Source organism: Aptenodytes patagonicus, chromosome 1 (assembly GCF_965638725.1).
Source record: "Aptenodytes patagonicus chromosome 1, bAptPat1.pri.cur, whole genome shotgun sequence".
Lineage (NCBI taxonomy): Eukaryota > Metazoa > Chordata > Aves > Sphenisciformes > Spheniscidae > Aptenodytes > Aptenodytes patagonicus.
In genome coordinates, this window is record NC_134949.1 from 64,223,487 (window position 1) to 64,242,596 (window position 19,110).

Sequence of the window (19,110 nt, forward strand, 5' to 3'; positions counted from 1 at the left end):
ACTATGTGTTGACATGTTATGAAGGTGTTGGGAGCGACTCCTTACTTAAAATCGTGTTGAAATTTGCACTTACTATGGATTTAAATTCATCAGCTTCACACTTTAATGATTGAATTTAGTCTCCTGATTTGGTACAGAGATGCGTTGGAGAACAATTGAATTTTCCATGTGATGGTTTTAAATAAAGAATGAACTTAACTTTGCAGACGACTTTTAAACTAAAGTCTTCCTTCTGAAGCGTTGCCTTTCTCCCTGCAAGCATCATGGTTCCTTCAGGACTATTTGCACACCACGCGTGCATTCTTGCTTGTATTCTGGTTTTCTGTCTGGCTTCTGTAAGATTTCTGGCATTAAAGGTTAAAGTCAGAGTTGTTCCTCTGCTAACAGCTGTAAGGGCTTTTTTCCATGTCTGGACAATTGGGGAATTGCAGTCTTTGGCCCTAAAATGTGGTAGCCGCCATCCCCGTGTGAGATAAGGTGTGGGTGGGAGCAGAGGGCATTCACAGAAAACACCGTTCCAGAGATGGTGTTTCGGGCTTGCCCCTTTGCTCCCTAGGCACTGGACGAGCAGGCATGCAGCCCAGGAAGGGTGAAACCTAGGAAGAGGGGTGGGGAAGGAGGGGATCTCAGGAGGAAATAAACTGGTGTTTGGAGTGAGCAGGCAAGCTGAGTGGAGTTTCGAAGTGGAGCAAGGGCTGGTGGGGACAGTGGGAGGATTGGGAGCGAAGGGCAGGGACTAGGGGAGCTGGCATCGGAGATGTGGTTTGGGGGGAGCGGGGCCCCACTCGCTGCAGATAAGGCACTGGTCCCCCTGAGCCCTCGGGGTGCTGCTTGCCACTATCACTGTGCCCAGGGCTCCATGAGGAGCAGGGGGTACACAGTGACCCTTCAGTGCTCAGGTTTGTGCTCGAGAGCCTCAGGTTTGTGCTCGAGAGCCTCAGGCACTTACCATAGAATCATAGAATATCTCATGTTGGAAGGCACCCATAAGGATCATCGAGTCCAACTCCCTGCTCCTCACAGGAGTCCACACTGAGGTCCACAATGACGTGGTGTGTGCTGGAAGGGTGTTTGTGTGCTGGCTTGTTGAGGGCAGCCATGTGTTAGCAGCAGCCTGAGATTTTAGCGCTTATCCTTTGTCCTTCCTGCAGATTTGCTTAAGCCTTACTTTATTGTACTCTTTACGTAACCGACAGTGGGATAGCAGTAGCCCAGGCTGCTGGGGCTTCCCGGCGGGGCTGCTCGCATTCGTGGGCTCGCTCCTGTCCTCATCGGCTGCAGCATCCAGACTGTCAGTGGTCGCCCCGGTGGGTCAGAGACTGTGTTTTGTGCAGGCTTGGTTGCAGATCCTGGCTTAGCAGACGCTGAGCAGCAAGTCCCAGAGTTTATATTTCCAGGGTGATGAGGGATCCCAAATTAGGTTGCAAGTCTTTTAGGGCAGGGGCTATTTTCTTATGCTTTTCTACAGCACCTAGTATAGTAGGGCCCTGTTTAAACCTTCCAGATTTTAGCCCTAGTATAGATATAATAAAAATAAGTAAAATTCCGAGTGGACTTGTGCTTCCGTAATTCTGTGGAAGAGGAATGTTTTTCCGCAGTGCTGTGCCCTGCTGCTTGTACAGGGGGCTCTTGTCACCCACTCCGCGGGTTGCTCTGCGAGCTGTGTTGATTTGAGTAGGGCTTGAGTTAAAGGTGAAAATTTGCAGCAGGAATAGCCAGCTGGGGCAGCTCCAGGGTGCCCCTGCTGTTCCCAGCCACGTGTACCTCCACGTGCAGGTGGGCAGGCATTCCCAGGCTTTTCCTAAAACTTGTTTGTAGACCAGGCAGGTTCTCACAGCGTAGGCGGGATGCTGCGACTCACCAAGCAGGGCATTAAAGTGGGCCTTGGATTTCATGAGCTGTTGCCGACACGCTGTCTTGCTGGGTGACATCTACAGGTCATTTTGCCTCAAAATCTGCCTTGCCTCAGTAATACCCATCTCTTTTGAAAGAGCTTTTGAATCCATGTATTATTATTGCTGTTCCCAAATATCATAAGTAGAAGATGTTGTGGTCTAATAGATATGGCACACTGTTTGCAAGGACCCTGCTTCTTTTCTTGGCTTTGCCACGTTCTCTCCGTATGATCTTGGGCGAACTGCTCCACCAATCTGTTTCCCCTGTCACCACATATCGCCTTAGATCATCGATTCTCTGCAGCAGACGCAGTCCCTTAGCACGTCGTCTTTTACTGTCTAGCATTATGGGCCTCCAGTCTCCACCAGGGCTTCTGTGTGCTACAGAAATACAAATAGTTGCTGCTAATAATAATATTAAATCTGTGTGGCTCTTTAGAGATAAGTAAAGGGCAATGCTCCTTTCTCCGAGGAGCAGGCAGGATGAGTACTTTATTTTTGTCTTTGTCTTTCTCTAATTAAAAAAAAAAAGCAGCCAGCAGACATGATTAAAAGAAAAAAAAATAAACGAGACTGCAGTAATTTGATATTTTTAGCCTCAGACCTGCTACTTGCTCTGTGAAGGCAGTCTTAGGATCATGGCCTGAGTCTGGTTCATATCCGTGTTTGCCAGGGGTGTAGAAATTGTTTGGAGCCTTATATTGGCAGTTGGCTCGGTATTCAGTCTAATCCCATAAAACCACCATGCAGCTTGGTGCGACTTTCAGTATTTGCTGTGAACAAAAGTCTCGGGGAATGTTACAGATCTGACACGAGGAGCTTCACTTGGCCAATATGTGGCAGGGCTCTGGGCTGGAACGATAAGCGTTTCGGATGGAGCTGAGTGTGGCAGAATGGGAGGCTGTCGGAGACAAGAAGTCAACTCTTGACTGTCTCTGTGTACTTTGGGATTTTTTTAATTATTATTTCATTTCCAAAGAAATGCAACAGCAACAACAAAAGGTCTTAAATATTCAACAGTGGAAACAATAGATTTGAAAAGGAAAACAAAAAGTTAGAGCCAGCTCTGGCATTGGTGGACATTTGGCTCTGAGGGAAGCGAGAACAGCTTGGATTTGCATAAATTGCATACTGCGGGTCAGAAAGCAGAGTCAGAATTATGCTTTCATTGCGGTGGCATGAATGGGAGCACATAATTGGCATTCTTCCCTTCTTGATCAGATGCCTCCTTCAGGGGATCTCTGCACCCAATACATTGCGGCTCATCCATTCACTGCCTGGCATGGATAGGGCTTTTGTTTTCAAATTATGATTTTTTCTATTCTCTGATTTCTTCCATAACCTGGGAAAGCCCCAGCCCCCCCCCCCCCCCCCCCCCCCCGTGCATTACCCTTTGTTTCGGAGAACAACCAGAGGTCACGCTGTGCTGAATGTAACTGTTGTTGCATCACACACACACACACACACCCCCGTCTATGTTTTTGCACTTCTGGGTCAGCGTAGAGCTGACAACCCCCCGGGGCGATGGTCGTGGTGCTCAGTGTTGTGCACCTCTTCTGAAGTTTACGGAGTCCTGCTTTTCTGAGTCCGAAGAGACGAGCGTGATTGTGATCAGTCCAGTAGGGCTTCCTCCAGGGATGTACAAAGATGCACTTCTGGCTGGGACAAGCTTAGTATGTCTCTTGGCTGACCCAGGACCTGGCCTTCTTCTCCATGATTGGGCTTAATAGCTTTTCTTGCCTCTTAAGATTTCCAGCTCAAGTGCAATGAGGACTTGCTAGTGGATTCAGATTCAGCAAAGCACTTAAATGTATGCTTAAGTTCAGCTGCATCCAGTGCCCTCACCGGGACTCAGGCACGTATTTGCTTCAGGTGATGCATATGGTAAAGGGTTTTGCTGAACTGGAGCCGCACCCTCCAGCAAGTGCGTATAGTGCTGATAAAAACTCATGTCCATTCAGACATCGGCAGCCACGTGGAAGCCTTTCCGGCTGGATGTCACGTCCTGGTCCTCCTCCGCGCGTGGCTCCCTGTCAGCACGGCCCACGCCAGGGCTTCCTCTCTCATCCTGGATGCGTGTTTGCAGTTTCTCTCTCCACAGAGTCACTGGCCAGACCAAATGCCACGTGCCACTTAGCCATGTCCTGTCCTTTCCTGGGACCGTACCCACCCTGCAGTTGATATCAGATCCACCCAGCGGCAAAGGCAAATGGCAGCTAACGGCTATTGATGGCTGGGGCCTGCCTCTTCACTTATCCACAGACAAATGTTTTAACCTGTCGGTGCTAAGAAATCATATTGATTGGAGAGACTTTGTTTTATTCCTTGGGTCTGCTAATCGAAAGGGCGAGTCCTGCTTTAATATCTTCCTGCCACGGGCTCAGTTCTACTGTACCTTGTCCGAAAAAGCTTTTCTTTTCAAGGCACAGGGAAAATGATGTTTATAAAATATAAACTACAGGAATTTTCATTCCCCTCTGGCTTTAGGAGGAGGAGAGCAGCTGGTAGAGAGTGGATGAGAAAGGCTTTATCTGCTGTATTTTGGTTACTGCGCTTTGAGTGATGGGTTTAATAATTGATAGAGCAATTTAGCAATGATCCATAATCCTGAAAGAAGCCTACACTCCTCTCCCTCTCCCTCCCTCCCTCTGAGACTGACAGGCTGCTCTCAGTGTTTTTGTCTGCAAAATTTCATCCCTTGGTTTCTGTAAACAGCCTGACATGGGAGAGGGGGGAAAAAAGCAACTGTTTCTAAATCTTTTGTCTTGCTTCCACAAACAGCTGCGCTGCCTTCTCCAGCTCAGGGCTTCAGTCATTTGTTCGCACGCTCTTGCTGAAGAAAGCAGGAGGTTTTCTTTCAGGCCCTAACCTAAATGGAATGTATATTGCATATAGCAATGTATATAGGAGAACAGTGGTGCAGAGCCTCCCGGCAGGGACCCCTCCCTCCCCATTTAAATCCAGGCTTTGTTCATGGCTGAATCCGGCTTTCTTAATCCCAAGAAAGGTGCATAGTGATGGCAAGGGCTTGGACTATGCTAGTGCGCTTTGCTTGAAACTCTTCCAGGATTAACCCATGGAAATTGCTTTTCCCAAGAGCCTCGTGCTGACGGTCGCAGCGAGCGTCAGGATCTCACTGGGGTGCCTGGTGTGTAAGCGTCTGTGTGAAACCTCATTTTTAAAGATGGGTACATGCAACCTGTGTTTTCCCAGCTTGCCCCCATAGCAGCACAGGGCTGTGTTTGCAGGCACGTGGTGTGCACCCCCTCCTTGGGGGTAGGGAGTTTCAGCTCTCCTGTGCGTGATGTCCACCTCTCTCTTCATCCACAATAAGTGCATGTGGAGAGCAGAAAAGATGAGACAGGAAAAGGAGACAGAGGTAAGCAGGAGAGAAAAAGAGACAAGGTTGTAGGTACTGAATATGTGTTGAGGCCAAGGTAGGGTGAAGATAGGGGGGAGGTGCAGCCTGGCAGAAAGCTGGGTATAGGCAAAGTCAAGTGAGATCTATTAAGTTATGTTTTTCCATATGTATTATATAGACACCAGATTGACAACAAGTTGTAATTAAGCATGACATAAAGTCAGCTATGCACAGCTGTATTATTCCTTAAAATTACAAGGGGTGAGGTTCTTTGGGGCACAGCGAAGTTTATGGACGCTCCGCCATGGGAGGTCTGTAAGACAAGTTGTCTGAACGCTTGCCAGGAGTGACGTAGGCATGGATGGCCCGATATCAGGGAGGGAGGGAGCGGGTGACTTCCCGGGGTCCAGGCTAGCTCTGTCAGCCTCTGACACCATCCTCTGAAGTATTTTCACCCTTCCCAGTCAGCACCCGGGTGGAACATGAGCGGTGTCAAGGGGCGGGTAGTTTAGTCTGCTTCTATGATTTATTTGCTATTAAATACCCTTAGTAATGATAGGCTCCCGAGGCTTGTTCGATAATTATGCCAATCAAGTCCAGAAGTAATTCTTGTGTAACTTGCTCTCTGTTTTTAAAAGACAGAAGAACTGTGTGTGTACACTTGCTAAAAACACCCTGGGACTTGCACCTATACCCCCTGAAACACTCCCAGCTACGTAGTGTTTTGCCTGCATGTAGGAGGATCGTGGTGACCTTCCTATTGACAAATGTATAGTTACTGTACCATATAGAGTCAGAGCAGTTCAGGTGGGAGGGGGCCTTGGAAGGTCATTTAGCCCAACCTGCTGCTCAAGATAGGGTCAGCCATGAGATCAAGATCAGGACTTTGTCTTGCCAGGTCCTGAAAGCCTCCAAGGATAGCGACTGCACAGCCTCTTGGGGCAGCCTGTGCTGGTGGTTCATTTATCGGCACAGTGGAGGTGTTTTCCCTGTCCCAAGTGGGAACGTCCCCTGTTGCACTTTGTCTATCATCTCCACCTCCTGCTGCCCACCTGAGCGAAGAGCCTGGCACCATCTTCTCCATATGGTAGAGGAGAAGGGGGCAGGCTGCTGTCAGGTCCCCCATGGCTGTGTCTCCCCTCGCTGAGGTTCCTCCAGTTAGCCCATGCACTGGGGTCCCCAGTCTGAACGTGGTATCCAGATGTGGTCTCACAAGTGTGGCTGGAGGTGTGTCATCACATTCTTTGGTCTGCTGGCCCTGCTCCAGGGAGGCTGTTGGTCCAGCTGCTACCAGGGGCCTTGTTTCAGCCCACTGCCCCCCAAGTCAAGGTGCTCATGGCCTTCCCCGCCAAGCGGTTCTCCAGGTATTGTCACCAGGGCTCACCTGTCCCAGGGGCAGGACTTGGCATTTGTCCTGGCTGCATTTCAGAAGGTCCTCGTTGGCCCATGCCTCCTGCCTGTCCAGGTCCCTCTGAGTGGCCTCCCTGCCCTCAAGCACATCACCAGGTTTCTGCAGTTTGGCGTCACCCGTAAACTGAATGAGAGTGCACTCTGCCTCCTCCCCTGGGTCAGTGATAAAGATGTTAAACAAGACCGGCCCCAGGATAAACCCCTGCGGTACCTCACTTGTTACCAGCCTCCAGTTTATATTTATGTCCTGTAACATAAACGATCACTGAAGGCTGAGTGGATCCAGCTTCCAGTCCTCTGAGCTGATACAGATACTTTTTGATGTGTTGCAAACTAATCTTGAGGGATGGGTGAGGGCAATGTGAGCAATGCAGTGTTGGAGCTACCCTCTAGTGGTGGTTGTGCTGGTGGTTTGACAGCCCGGGAGGTGGCTCTGGCTACATCCATGGTCCTTTCCAGAAACCAGGTGTAGCTGTGTTTGACCTGTGAAATAGGGAGTGTGGTAGTACGCCCTTCAGAGGTACCGTCCCTCCTTACAACTCAAACCAAAACATCTTTGTGGGTAAACAGTGTACTCTGATAGATTGGGTGACATTCCTCAATGGCTCTTTCCCTCCCTCATGAATATCCTTGTGTTGACTAAACTCGCTGGGTTTTGAACTTTATGCTGGATTCTGAACGGTATGGTGTGCCTGCATGTCCTGGGATGAGTCCTGACTCTCAGGGCTGTCCCTTGCTGTGATTCTGCTGGATTGGTGCTTCCCAACATGGTCCAGAGATCATGGCAGTCCTTGAAGCCCTAGCGAATGGTCTGCAGAGCTGCACCACTTCTGTATGGGCTTTGGCTGAGCATCCAAGCAAAGTCCAGTGCTCAGGGATGCAGGAGAAATGCAGAGGTCCCTCAGCGAGGCCAGCAATGAGGGTGAGCCCAGCGCAGGTGGGATCTGGAGCTGCTCTCCTGCCCACTGCATGGGGCAGGGAGTGAGCGAGCAAGCAGGAGCCATCGGCGCCTGTAGGTGTTAAGCTCTGGCCCTGATGGAAGGCTTTTTCACAGGTGAGAAGTCTGCAACTGCCCAGCCCCGGAGGGGAGGAAGGCCTTGCGTCTGGGGGTCATCCATATTAGATGTCTGCATCCCTTCCAGGTGTCTGTGCGAGTGAAGAGGTGGGGGGGCGAGGGAAATAATAGCAACTATAACCTTTTACTCCCAGAATATGAGCCTGTCTCCTTTTACAGCCCTGCACTTAAGAAGTGATTTGGGGTCTGAGAGGTACAGAGGGACCAAAAAAGGTACTGTATGGTCTCCATCTCCATTAACTAAGAGCTAAGGGTACTCTGTATGCTACAGTATATGGCAATAAAAAGTGGATACCTCCATAAAATACAAAAGGGTCAAGTGAGCAGGTATGAGAAAGAGTCCATAAGATGCCAAGGAAAGTGTTCAGCTGGGAGGAAGATAGAGACCCATCACATGAATAAAAGCCCCTTTGTAAGACACATGAAGGATGCAGTTCCTCCTCACAGGAGGTATCTCGGCGTGTGGGAGAGCACAAATGCTGAGAGGGGTCAAGCCCTGGGCATGCAGCCAGTCAGTGCATGCCCCCTCGGGCCGAGGGGTTCGGCTCCTGCCTTTCTGCTTCTGCACAGGGCTTTCTGGAGGGAGATGTGAAAGCTGCTGCTTTTCCTGAAGTTCAGGCTTTGGCAGGTGAGACTAACAGGTAGAAGAAGACAGGAGCTGTGTATATTGACAGCAGACAGCATCACTGTAGGTCTGTCTGTCTGCACTGCCTGCAGCTGCCCACAACCTTCTTCTAGAAGCGTCACCCCGAAGGCGAGAAGCAGGCACACTCTCTGCTCAAGGTGCCAGCAAGTATCAAGTTTTGAGTTATATTTTTGTCTGATACGTATACTTGTCCATGAAGGACTCTGCTGAGACAATCACGCTCAGCCACGGGACCTACCAGAGGTGGTAAATTATCCCCGAGGAGGGCAGTTTGCAGGGGAGTTTTAAAATTCAGAAAGAGCCCAGCTCGCTGAATCCAAGTCTGTGGAAATGAATTTTTTTGGCATTTGTTTTTAATGTCCTGTGATGTGTGGGTGAAAAAGCCAGTGAGCTAGACTGGTAATTAATTTTCCTGACAGAAACACCAGACAATGAAATTACCCTGCCACAAAGCAGGGTTGCTAAAGTAAATACTCTGCCAGCAGCAGGCCTGAAAGCAGGACGGGGTCATATGTGAGGTGCAAGCAAATGATGAGATGGCACTTCTGCCTCTGGGGACCTGCGGGCGCTGCCAGCACAGGGACCCTCATACCCTGAGTCCCCAGCTCGCAGCGCCAGCAGCTCTCTGGTATACATGGGCACGTTCAAGCTGGGCTCCAAGGTGATGGGGGACTTGCCGGACCCAACGCTGAGCCAAAGAGCAGGTCACCCTTTGTTGGCTAGGGGAATAATTTGGTCTGGGAAAGGAGTAGGAGATGTGGGAAGCAGGGATGAGCTGGCTGCTTCTCTCTTGGAGATACAGGCTCTTGGGGGGGGAGTTTGGTCTCTCCCAGGTTGGTGACGAGTGGTTTCTAAATGTTTGGTCTATGCTGGCAAGATCTATGTGAGCTGTAGAGCAGGGTGTGCCTGCACGTACAGAAGGGGAGTGCCTTTTGTTGGGAGACGTCGAAGGCAGCTTGCGGGAGAGGAAGGACCCGAGGGCAAAGTTTTCTGTTTTCCCTCCGTGTGTCTCATACCAGAGGCTGGAATTACTGTGCTGAGGGTGTTGCAGATGCACAGCCTAAAAACTGGTGGAGAGTGGTAAATGGGGACATTCCTGCACGTACCGAGGTATCTGGCAACGGGCTGCCTTTGCGTGGTTTCAGACAAGATCCCCACCACAATCGAAAGGTTTGGTGAGTCCGTGTTAAAACAAGCAGTATTATCGGTACGGAAAACACTTCCTTGTACAGCCATGGAGAGATCTGCTGAAGACCTCAGTGCTGTTCTGGGAGGACCTGCTGCCATGTGAATCATCCTTCCAATTTATAATTGCAATACTCTGATGTGCACACTTTAATAGGGCATTTCCCCCTGTTACATAGCGTTACCAGCTGCAGAATGGAGAAATCCCACAGAACTGGCTAAGACGTGGAAATGTTTTCTTCCCCTTTGGAAAAGAGAATTACACCATTCTTAGAGCTGAGCTAAATCTGAGTGCTTTTAGGAATAAAAGGGTCAGTTGTGGGGTGGACTGCGTGCACATTTTAGGACCAGAGTTTTTTAATGTATTAATTATCTGTAAAAAGTGGTGGACCAGCAGTGAAGTGCTTAAGTGTGCAGATACCACAGACTTGCTTAGGTTAGGCTGCAGAAAAGAGTGAGGATCATTTAAGGGACCTTGATCTAGATTACAGACAACATTATGCCAGATCAGTACAGTACTGAAAGGCAGTAAACATTGGAAGAGGAAAAACGAACCATTTCTACATAATTCTATGTCCTAAATTAACTGCAGCTCCTCTGGAGAAAGGACTGTGTGTCTCAGAGGATCTCCCAGATAAAACATCTGCTGAAATGCCTCGTGTCACTCCAAAAGCAAACAAAATATTAGGCTCAGGGAAGACTGGAACGCAAAACGATTCTGCAAATAATGTAAAATAAGTTTGGGGAATATCCTCGTGTTTAACTGTTTGTAGGTCTGTTCAGCCTGTCTCCAAGCAGTCATGTCAGGAAGAGGAGTTGTAGGGCCAGGCGGTGGAAGTGGATTGAAACATCCATGGGCTGGAACACTGAGAAACCAGAAGCTGCTGCGAACAAGGGAGAACAGGGCAGAGAGATAAAAATAGCTTGTGCTAAAAGAAAGGTGATTCAAGCGCTTCTGTCTTCACCTCTAGGCCAATCCATGTGAACATGAAGTGAGAGGTGACAAATTTAAACCTGATGAAGGAAAATCAGGCTTTAAACAACTGAGTTAAGATGCTATTGAAAGCAGAAGGTTGCCTGTGGAACTCCATGCCACAAGATGTGATTGAAGTCAAGATCTCACCTTGTCTTAAAAAATTGACATGTTTATGTTAAGAAAGAGAGGAGTTCCACATGTTAGGTAAAAGTCTATGTGCAGAAGGATCTATGCATCCGTAACTGAGCATACAGAACAATTTCCACCCGATAGGGGTTTGGAAGGCATTTTATCAGTGGACGAGTTGTTTCATTACAGAACTCGTAGCATTCTTCACCAAAACGCTTGGTGTTGGCCATTAGCAGAGAGTACCAGCAGGCAGGCAGGCCATTGCTCCTCCTGAGGTGACTCCAGCTCTCTCTTACGCATGGCAAACAGGAGGTGTCTGCTAGCTGAAAATCTGGAAACCTGTGTGGTGTCCTATACCTGTCGTTCTTTTGGTGTCTTAATGACTGCTTAATTAAGTTAACGAGGTCTTTTTGTCTTAGGGCCACTCCCTCTCCATGGAAAAATTGCAGTCACAATGCAAAGGCAGGGCTGGGAGAAAGCCGCAGCGAATGCTGGCTGTGGTGTACATAGGGCACCATATCACTTCAATCTGGCCCCACTCTCGCAGGGATTCTCATTGCTGTTCCAAAATTATCATCTATTTGGGGCTGAATGGGCAAAGATTGCAACTAATGTTTAGGCTTGATTGAGTAACACAAATACAAGTTTTCAAGGTAAAATAAAATAAAACAAAACTATCTCACCGACTCCCCTCCCTACAACAATAGGTCTGGTTTAATATAATGAATGACATTCCATTTAGTTGCCTTTTATTTGTCTAAATGGTAAGGACACTGGTTTTGTGCTTTCCTTCCCAACAGTGGAGGTGTAAAACTTCTTTTGTGTGTGAAAAAGAAATTCTCTAAGTGCTGCGCTCCAGAAGCTGGAGCTTTAAGAAAAACCTACTGGACAGCCAAAGACTCACGAGAAAAAAATTAGAAATTTTGGAATCTCAAATTCTAGGTCATCCCTTCTTGCAGGGGTCTGGAAGTGTTGGCAGCATAAGTGTGGGGAGAGAGGGGAGGAGGCGTGTGCTGCATATGACAGCAGTGCAAGTGATTTTTATGAACAGGGAGGTTTCTACACGATATCGCGTTGGGAATATCCCACCGATAGTCCACCCCTCCGCCCCTTCCACTTGAGCTGGTGGGAGGGATTTGAAGTTCAGGCAATGCGTGGCTGAGCTCTCATTAGTGACCAGGGACATTTCGTTCACAAAGTGGAAGGCAGACAGGGAGAGGCAGATGGCTTTGAATGCAGGATTTACATAGTAATGAGATTCAGGTCACCATAGCTGTCTTTTTCTCTCTGCATTTTGTCTAGGTGTCGAGTAGTGTGCAGGGATGACGGAATGGGGGGGGAAAGGAGGAAAATTAACTCCTTGTTCCTAAGGAGAGATTGGTGTTAGAATAAAAAGTTTGTCACAATAGGTTAAAGAACAGTGGGGTATGAGAACAACAAGCGCAGATGAAGCCAGAAGGGCTAAGGGTAGCCACTTTTTAAGTTTCTGGCATGTTTTCTTTGGGAATGGCACAAAGCGTCCTAGCCTTAAAATCCCAGAATTTCCCGTAATTTGTACATTCTGTGTTGCTGGTTTGAGAACAGATAGTTTTAGGCTTTTATCATTACCAGTCAGCCCAAAATTGGGGAAGTTTGTGGACTGAAGATGGGGCATGGATTCTTGCTACAGGGCCTTTGCTTGTTTCCTTGGAAAAAATTACCCATTTTGCTTGGTTTCTTGGCTAAAGACTTGTCTTCACATGACTGTATAATGGCGTGATTAAAACATAATATTTTCCACTGCAATTGGTAATCCTTCGTATGATCTCACTAGTGTCAGATCTTATCCTGATGACAGATGGGAAACTGGGAACCATGGGCCCTATTTCCAGGTCTGGATGGTGGCACTTGATTTGTTCAATAGTCAACCCCAGGCATTCCCAAAATACGCATCATGGCCCGAGAAATCCCAAGGCTGTTTTAAAATTATGAAAGTTTTAAAAGCAATGCATGTTTCTTTCTTCTGCCTTTTTTTTTTTGCCCCTTTTTTTTTTTTAATAGTTAGAGGAGTATGGGAAAGTAAGTTTTTCTTTCTGTTGTACATCACCTGACTCCAGAAGCTGGGGCTTTAGAAGAAAGTGTTGCAAGATCTGCAAGAAGAGCAGGAGAGAAGCCTTAGGTGATCCCTGTGTAAAATAGGAACTATGGCACTCAACTGCATGTGGAAGTCTGGGCTGAGGTAGGGAAGGTAAGGAAGGTGTTTGTGTATGGAGGTGGGTTTTGTATAAGGTTTTCAGTATTTGTAAGATACTTTTGATTCTTCCACATAGAAGGTGCTTTTGAAACACAAAACATTTGGGGCGCTAAAACATCTTGTCTCACCTTGGCCACTGGAGTTTAGGGAGCTTGTCTAGCCTCAGCGAAGAAAGATTCAAATCGTCCCAAGACAGTGGGACAAATCCCCCCGGGGAGGGGGGTGCCTCTCCATTGACTGCACAGTCTGCACGGTACCTAGCTAAGATTTGACATCAGCTTCTACCTGGCTGAAAGGTGAAATGACCCTCACCTTAAGGTCCTGTGGAAGTCTGAGCTGAGACTGGTCTTGCTTATTTGGGCGTCTCCTCCATGCCCCAGCTGGGGATGCTCCTGGAGAGCTGAAGCAAAGCTTTTACCTTGTCCTCTCCTTCCTCAGCAGGGCTAACACCGAAACTCACTGAGCAGAGGTGCCTCAGTGGCCACCTCCTGAAGCCAGCAGTAAATGCATAGCGAGAGTGCCGCCGCATTTTGGCTGTTCGGGCTGGAAGGGAAGAGGAAATCTAATCAGGCGCCTAGGACAGACTGGGAAGTGAAGGCTTCTTGGCTACTTCCTCCTGAGGAAAAGGCTTAGGTCTAATAGATCTAATTACGTTATTTCTGTGTTTTATGGTTACATCCATTTGTTTAAAAAGTCAGTAATCCTTTTATACCAGTCCTGTAATGATTATTTAATGTCTGGCTGTTTGTGAAGCTCGATGAGCTGCGTGAACGGAGGATGCTTCACTGCAGGGAGTCCACACGGTTCCTCCATAGGACAGCACGCTGGGCCCGAGAGCCTTGAGTGGGGGCCTTAATTAGGTGGCCTTGAACACACGAGGTTCATTTTGTGCTCCATTTTCCTACCTGCCGAATGAAAATAATGGTAGTTCTCTCCTTTGCAAACTGCTGCGAAATGTAGGACTGTCTCTTGGTGAAATGCTGCCAGAGGACTCATCTGCAAGGATAAATATTCACCCACTCATGCTTGGTTAGCAGACACTTTGCTGGTGGCCAGTGGGGCCCTCAGCTCTGTAGGAGCAATGATGCTTGTTGGCAGCAGGCAGCTTTGTGAGCATCGCACTCTGCGCGGGCCTCCCTACGCCAGCCGAGCGGATCTACTCCTCTTGCTGATGTTTTCTAACCTCTTCTTTTGCAGAGCCCCTGAAATCATCCTCGGTTTACCGTTTTGTGAAGCAATCGATATGTGGTCGTTGGGATGTGTCATTGCAGAGCTGTTCTTGGGCTGGCCGTTGTACCCGGGAGCTTCAGAGTACGATCAGGTGGGTACGGATATTGCCCTGGATGCTGGTACGAGCACGGATGTTCGTGAGTTGGAGTTTTTTTCTCTTCTCTTGTCAGAGTGAACAGATGCCAACTTTTTCTGTTTTGCTAATAGGGGATATGTGATTCTTACCCCCCCAAGTCAACTTTTTCATTATCCACCTGGGGTATTTATTGTAGGTAACCAGTGTGCTGTTTGGTACGCTGGCTTTTAAGACCCGACTGCCTAAGTGAAATCTCAATCAAAACTCAACGCTGCCATTGACTGGAGAGCTCTGTACATGTCTCTCCTCACTGAGCAGAGCAGGCACCCTTTCTCTGCTGTAACAGCAACTGTTGAATAAAGGTTTATTTGTTAGAAGAAACTGCACGAACTCTGCTGCGTTTCATAACCCCTTTTATGAGGGTGCATATTAAAAGCAATGACAAGAAGGAGAACATTCACAGTAGTGTAGGTTTCCAGTTAATATAAGCTGTCGTACTTCTCTCCCTATAGGCTTTTACACTCCTTTTGTACTCCTAAAACTGATAGCGCGGCAGCTGCTAGAGCCAGGGCTGCAGAACACTTTCCATTCCCATAGTGTTCTTCAGGGTGATCTTAGCTGTCTGCAAATGCGGCCTGAAAAGGGTCTTTTTTCTTTTAGAAAATTAAAAAAAAAAAAAAAGCAGGGTAATAAATAAGTTTTTCATATACGAAAATGTTTCTTTGACTCTTCTTTTGTAACTAGTATTTTTTTAGTCAGAGCTTTAAAGGTGAAATTTGGCAGGGGAAATAACCTGCAGTGAAGAGCAGGGCCATTAGTGACTCCAAAGGAAATCAGACATAGCTGAAAAACTTACAAGCATTTGAAAATCACATACCAAGCATGAAGAGTAGATTTCTTTCTCCTCCCTGCCGCACCCCAAAAGCCATAAAACACACAAGTTAACTGCCCAGCACAAAGTTTCCTCTGGTGAAGTACGGTGAGGGTTCCTGGGGAGCTGGGAAAGGGGTAGGAGCTGACCCTGGCCCCTCGCTGCAGCCCGAGTTGCCCTGCAGCGCTGGCGCTGGGCTGCAAGGCAGGATCCTGGTGCTTCTCAGGTACATGAGCTCTGATGGACCTAAGGAGCTGCAGAGCCAAGCAAACCATGCTCAGTGAACCGGGTCCTGAGTGCTTGGAAGTCTTTGAAACCACAGTTGCTTTTTATGCCTTTATTTATTTATTTATTTTTACTCCTCTCTGTCTCTTCTCTCAAAAGCGCTTTCCATTCTTCCCTAGAATTTTCTAGAGTAGATGACTATTTTTAGTAGTTTTGCAGAGTTTGCAGCAACTGTGCAAAGTGAAACATTCAAGAGTCAGGAGATGCCAAAGTTAAGGTTTCGCGTGGCACCCCAGGCATGAGTGAGATTGGACTCTAATTGTGTAATCACAGACCCTTTCTCTGAATAAATAAATTAAAGTCTGAGATCCTGGAAACACATGTGTAGCATCTTTTAGCTGTGTGAGTGCCAGCGAGGTCATACTCATGGAAGTAACCCAAATAACAAATGAAGTCATGTAGGCAATAGAGATGAAGTACTTTACATACCATGAGGGTGTCAGTTCGTTTGAGTGTATATTTCATCTAAGTTCAAAGATAGTCACTTCATAGTCCTCCGTTTTGAACTTCAAACTTCTCCTAGGAAAGGCTGTGCACTCAGCTGGGGGTAAAAACAACAAAAGTTAAAGCGCAAATATCAAATTGTTGAAATTGCCTCCTGGAGAGGAGAGCGTGACATAAAAAAGTGCAAAGCAGTGAAACACCCCATTGAAATCTCTGTGTGGGTCATCTTCTTTGACCTCTAAAACCTAGGGACTTTCCTCCCTTTATCCGTAGGCTTTGTGGGAACGTACCATAAGGGTGAGTTTCCAGTGATGTATGTGATAAATGGAGGGATGCCGTACGGGAATTCTCTTTCCTCTCATTCCTTGCACTGGGGTTTTTTTTGGTGAAGTCTAACTATGTGCTACATTTTCTCTTTCTTTCTTTGTTCTATTGTTTTAAATGCCTCCTGCCCTCCTTCAAGGAAGACCTCCAGAGATCTTCACAGGATGAACAGTGACCTCTCATCCTTCTCTTACAGATTCGCTATATTTCACAGACGCAGGGCTTACCAGCAGAGTATTTGTTAAGTGCAGGGACAAAGACTACGAGGTTTTTCAACAGGGATACAGACTCACCGTATCCTTTGTGGAGGCTGAAGGTAGGAGGACGTTCCCTTGTTTCTTTTACCTTGCAGTTGTTGGTTGGAAGTGAGGAGACGTTCAGGTCACCTCAGAGCCTAGGTCTCTGCTTTTTGCAATGCAGCACAGACATTGGGGTGGGTATAGCCTGAGGTAAAACCGCCATCCCCAAAGTCTGCAGCCCTTAGCCCACCTGCTTGGCACTGCTTTGTGGGAAATTTAAGTCCAGAATTGACCTGGAAATCTCCCTCTTAGTAGTCAATGAATTGATGTGTAGTTTCTATGAAACATGCCCTGGGCAGATTTTGCTCTAATATCTAACACATTGGCGCGGGGAGGGGGGGGAAGAAAGCATTTTAATTCTGACAATCAAAACCTCTAGTAATGCAAGTGAGCCCTGAGTCTCTTGTACCAGTGTGTTCGGCTGCATTCAGTCCCAAGGAGAGATGTCAGTGGGCTTCTGGCTGTAAGGATGGGATGCTAAGCCTCACACTGGGGTGGGTGTAAGAGTCCTTTGGGACTCCCACCGTAGTTGGGAGGATCCTCTGAAGTGAAAAAGAAGAGATCAATCACTTTGTGACACACAAGCTGTCATAGCCATAGCGGAGATAGCGTAAATGTTATCTGGTCAGGCAAGAGAGACACAGTGGTCTCTGATGAGGGCAGGATAAGGCACAAGCTGGAGGTGGCACATAACCTGCAGCTGATTGCAGAGCAGTTCTGGTCAATGCCTGTCTCCTGTTTTGAGCAGACACCAGATGATCATGAGGCAGAGACGGGGATTAAGTCGAAGGAAGCAAGAAAGTATATTTTCAACTGTTTGGATGATATGGCACAGGTAAGAGCATTGGTGAGTAACCAGCAAGACTGCCTCACATGCTTTTGGGCAATGCTAACAAAGGGGAACTACATGATTTCTCTGTGTATCCTATTCTTGTGCCAGCTCCTGAGAAATACCAGGATTATGCCTACCAGATCAGCTCATTATGTGCTGCTTTGTAGGGGAAACTGCACATAGGGGCATGTGGGCTCAATGTGCTGTAGTAAAGCAGCCTTGGAAAATGGCTAAGTCACACCTCTGAGTGTCGAAATTCCGCGTTTTCTCTTGTCTCTCCAGTGCTCCTCTGTGTGACCACTGGCAAGCCACTTCTTCTCTGTGCTTTAATATTTCCATTTGTAAAACGGTGACATTGGAAATAATCACCAAGGCCGCAGAAGAGCGTGCTGTCTGTAAAACGTGGCTATCTGGGGGAACGGGGAGTACTTATTCACTGTGTCAATTCCATGTGATTGTGAAAGTTAATTCCAGCATAACCACTCCCGCGACTGGAGTTTGTGCTAGCAAACAAACTAGTGCACAGAACTGGCACAACACTAGCGCACAACGCTACCACAAACCTGGAGTTTATGCTAGCAAAGTCTGGACATTGTAGCATTCACAAGCAAACATACAGAAATGGAGGACTGAGATCAGGGGAGACTGTATAAATGGATGAAATAACAACGGGGTTTTTTTTCCTGGCACCTGATACATGAATGGGATGTTTCTCATAAACCTACTGACAATTTTTATTTATTTTATATATTTTTTGCTCACAGGACACATAGTTAAGTATCTGATAGCACAGTCCTTTTTATGATAAATATACTGATTATCAGGACTTGCCTGCTACCACATGGAAGCTGTTCATCTTCAGTGGAGGGTGACTAAGTGTTTCATTAGCCATTGACCCAAGCGAGCTGAACACTTAACAGTCTGTCTGGGGATCTGACATGCACAAGCCAGATGACTAGCCACCGCAGAGTCTGCCGTGTGACTTCAGCAACTACCCCTTTCGACAGGGAGGCTTGCAGGGCATGTGTTCCAACGAGGAGTAAACACAGTTTGCTGGAGACCTGACCATCTGCTCTTTCCCTTTAGCACTCACCCTTGTCCTTTCTCCTTTAGGTGAACATGACAACGGATTTGGAAGGAAGTGATATGTTGGTGGAAAAGGCGGACCGGCGGGAGTTTATAGATCTGTTAAAGAAGATGTTGACGATAGATGCAGATAAGAGAATAACACCCATTGAAACTCTGAACCACCCTTTTGTCACCATGACACACTTGCTCGATTTCCCTCACAGCACACAGTACGTGGCTTTTGTTTCCCTTGGGTTTTGAATTGAGGGGTGAAGAGGAGAGTGGGTTGCGGTAGAGACCAAATGTGTCTGAGGGGCATTATTAAGATGCTTAAGCCTTAAGTTTTAATCTTTTTCTGGTTAAAAAAAGAGGATTGCCAACTCTTAAGGTTGCAAGAATTGTGTTGTAGGTGCTTGGCATTTAAAACACTGCAGTGTGCGCTACATTCATTATGTAAATATTCAATAATTACATATGTTTGCATTAAAATGCAGAAGAAATTATGCAATTAGTGCTGAAAAGTATCGGTATATCTCAAAGTAACATAGTCCTGATTGTTACTGCAGTAATCAACCTTATCTGCAGTGGGAAGCCAACCCTTCCTCCCAGAACCCTCCCATCTTGGAGGTGTCAATTTGGGGCTGTTTGCTTTTTAAGGGAAGAGCTTTTTCTGCAGCAGGCTGGTTTACAGGCACAGGCAACAGAACAAGCAGTTCAGTTTTCGGCTTTGTTGTTGCCTGCCTATGTAACCTTAAACACCACGCTCTGACC

General features: G+C 47.3%; 1 protein-coding gene across 2 annotated transcripts in view; it reads left to right on the top strand.

The window, feature by feature from the left end:
* HIPK2 (homeodomain interacting protein kinase 2) overlaps window positions 1-19,110 on the top strand; it is a gene marked incomplete at its 3' end in the record, with an annotated part of 139,393 nt that overhangs the window by 85,133 nt on the left and 35,150 nt on the right. For both annotated transcript variants that reach the window (XM_076339831.1, XM_076339839.1), the window contains 4 exon segments: window positions 14,108-14,231; window positions 16,337-16,456; window positions 17,188-17,274; window positions 18,385-18,569. In XM_076339831.1, coding sequence (XP_076195946.1) covers window positions 14,108-14,231; window positions 16,337-16,456; window positions 17,188-17,274; window positions 18,385-18,569 — 516 coding nt within the window.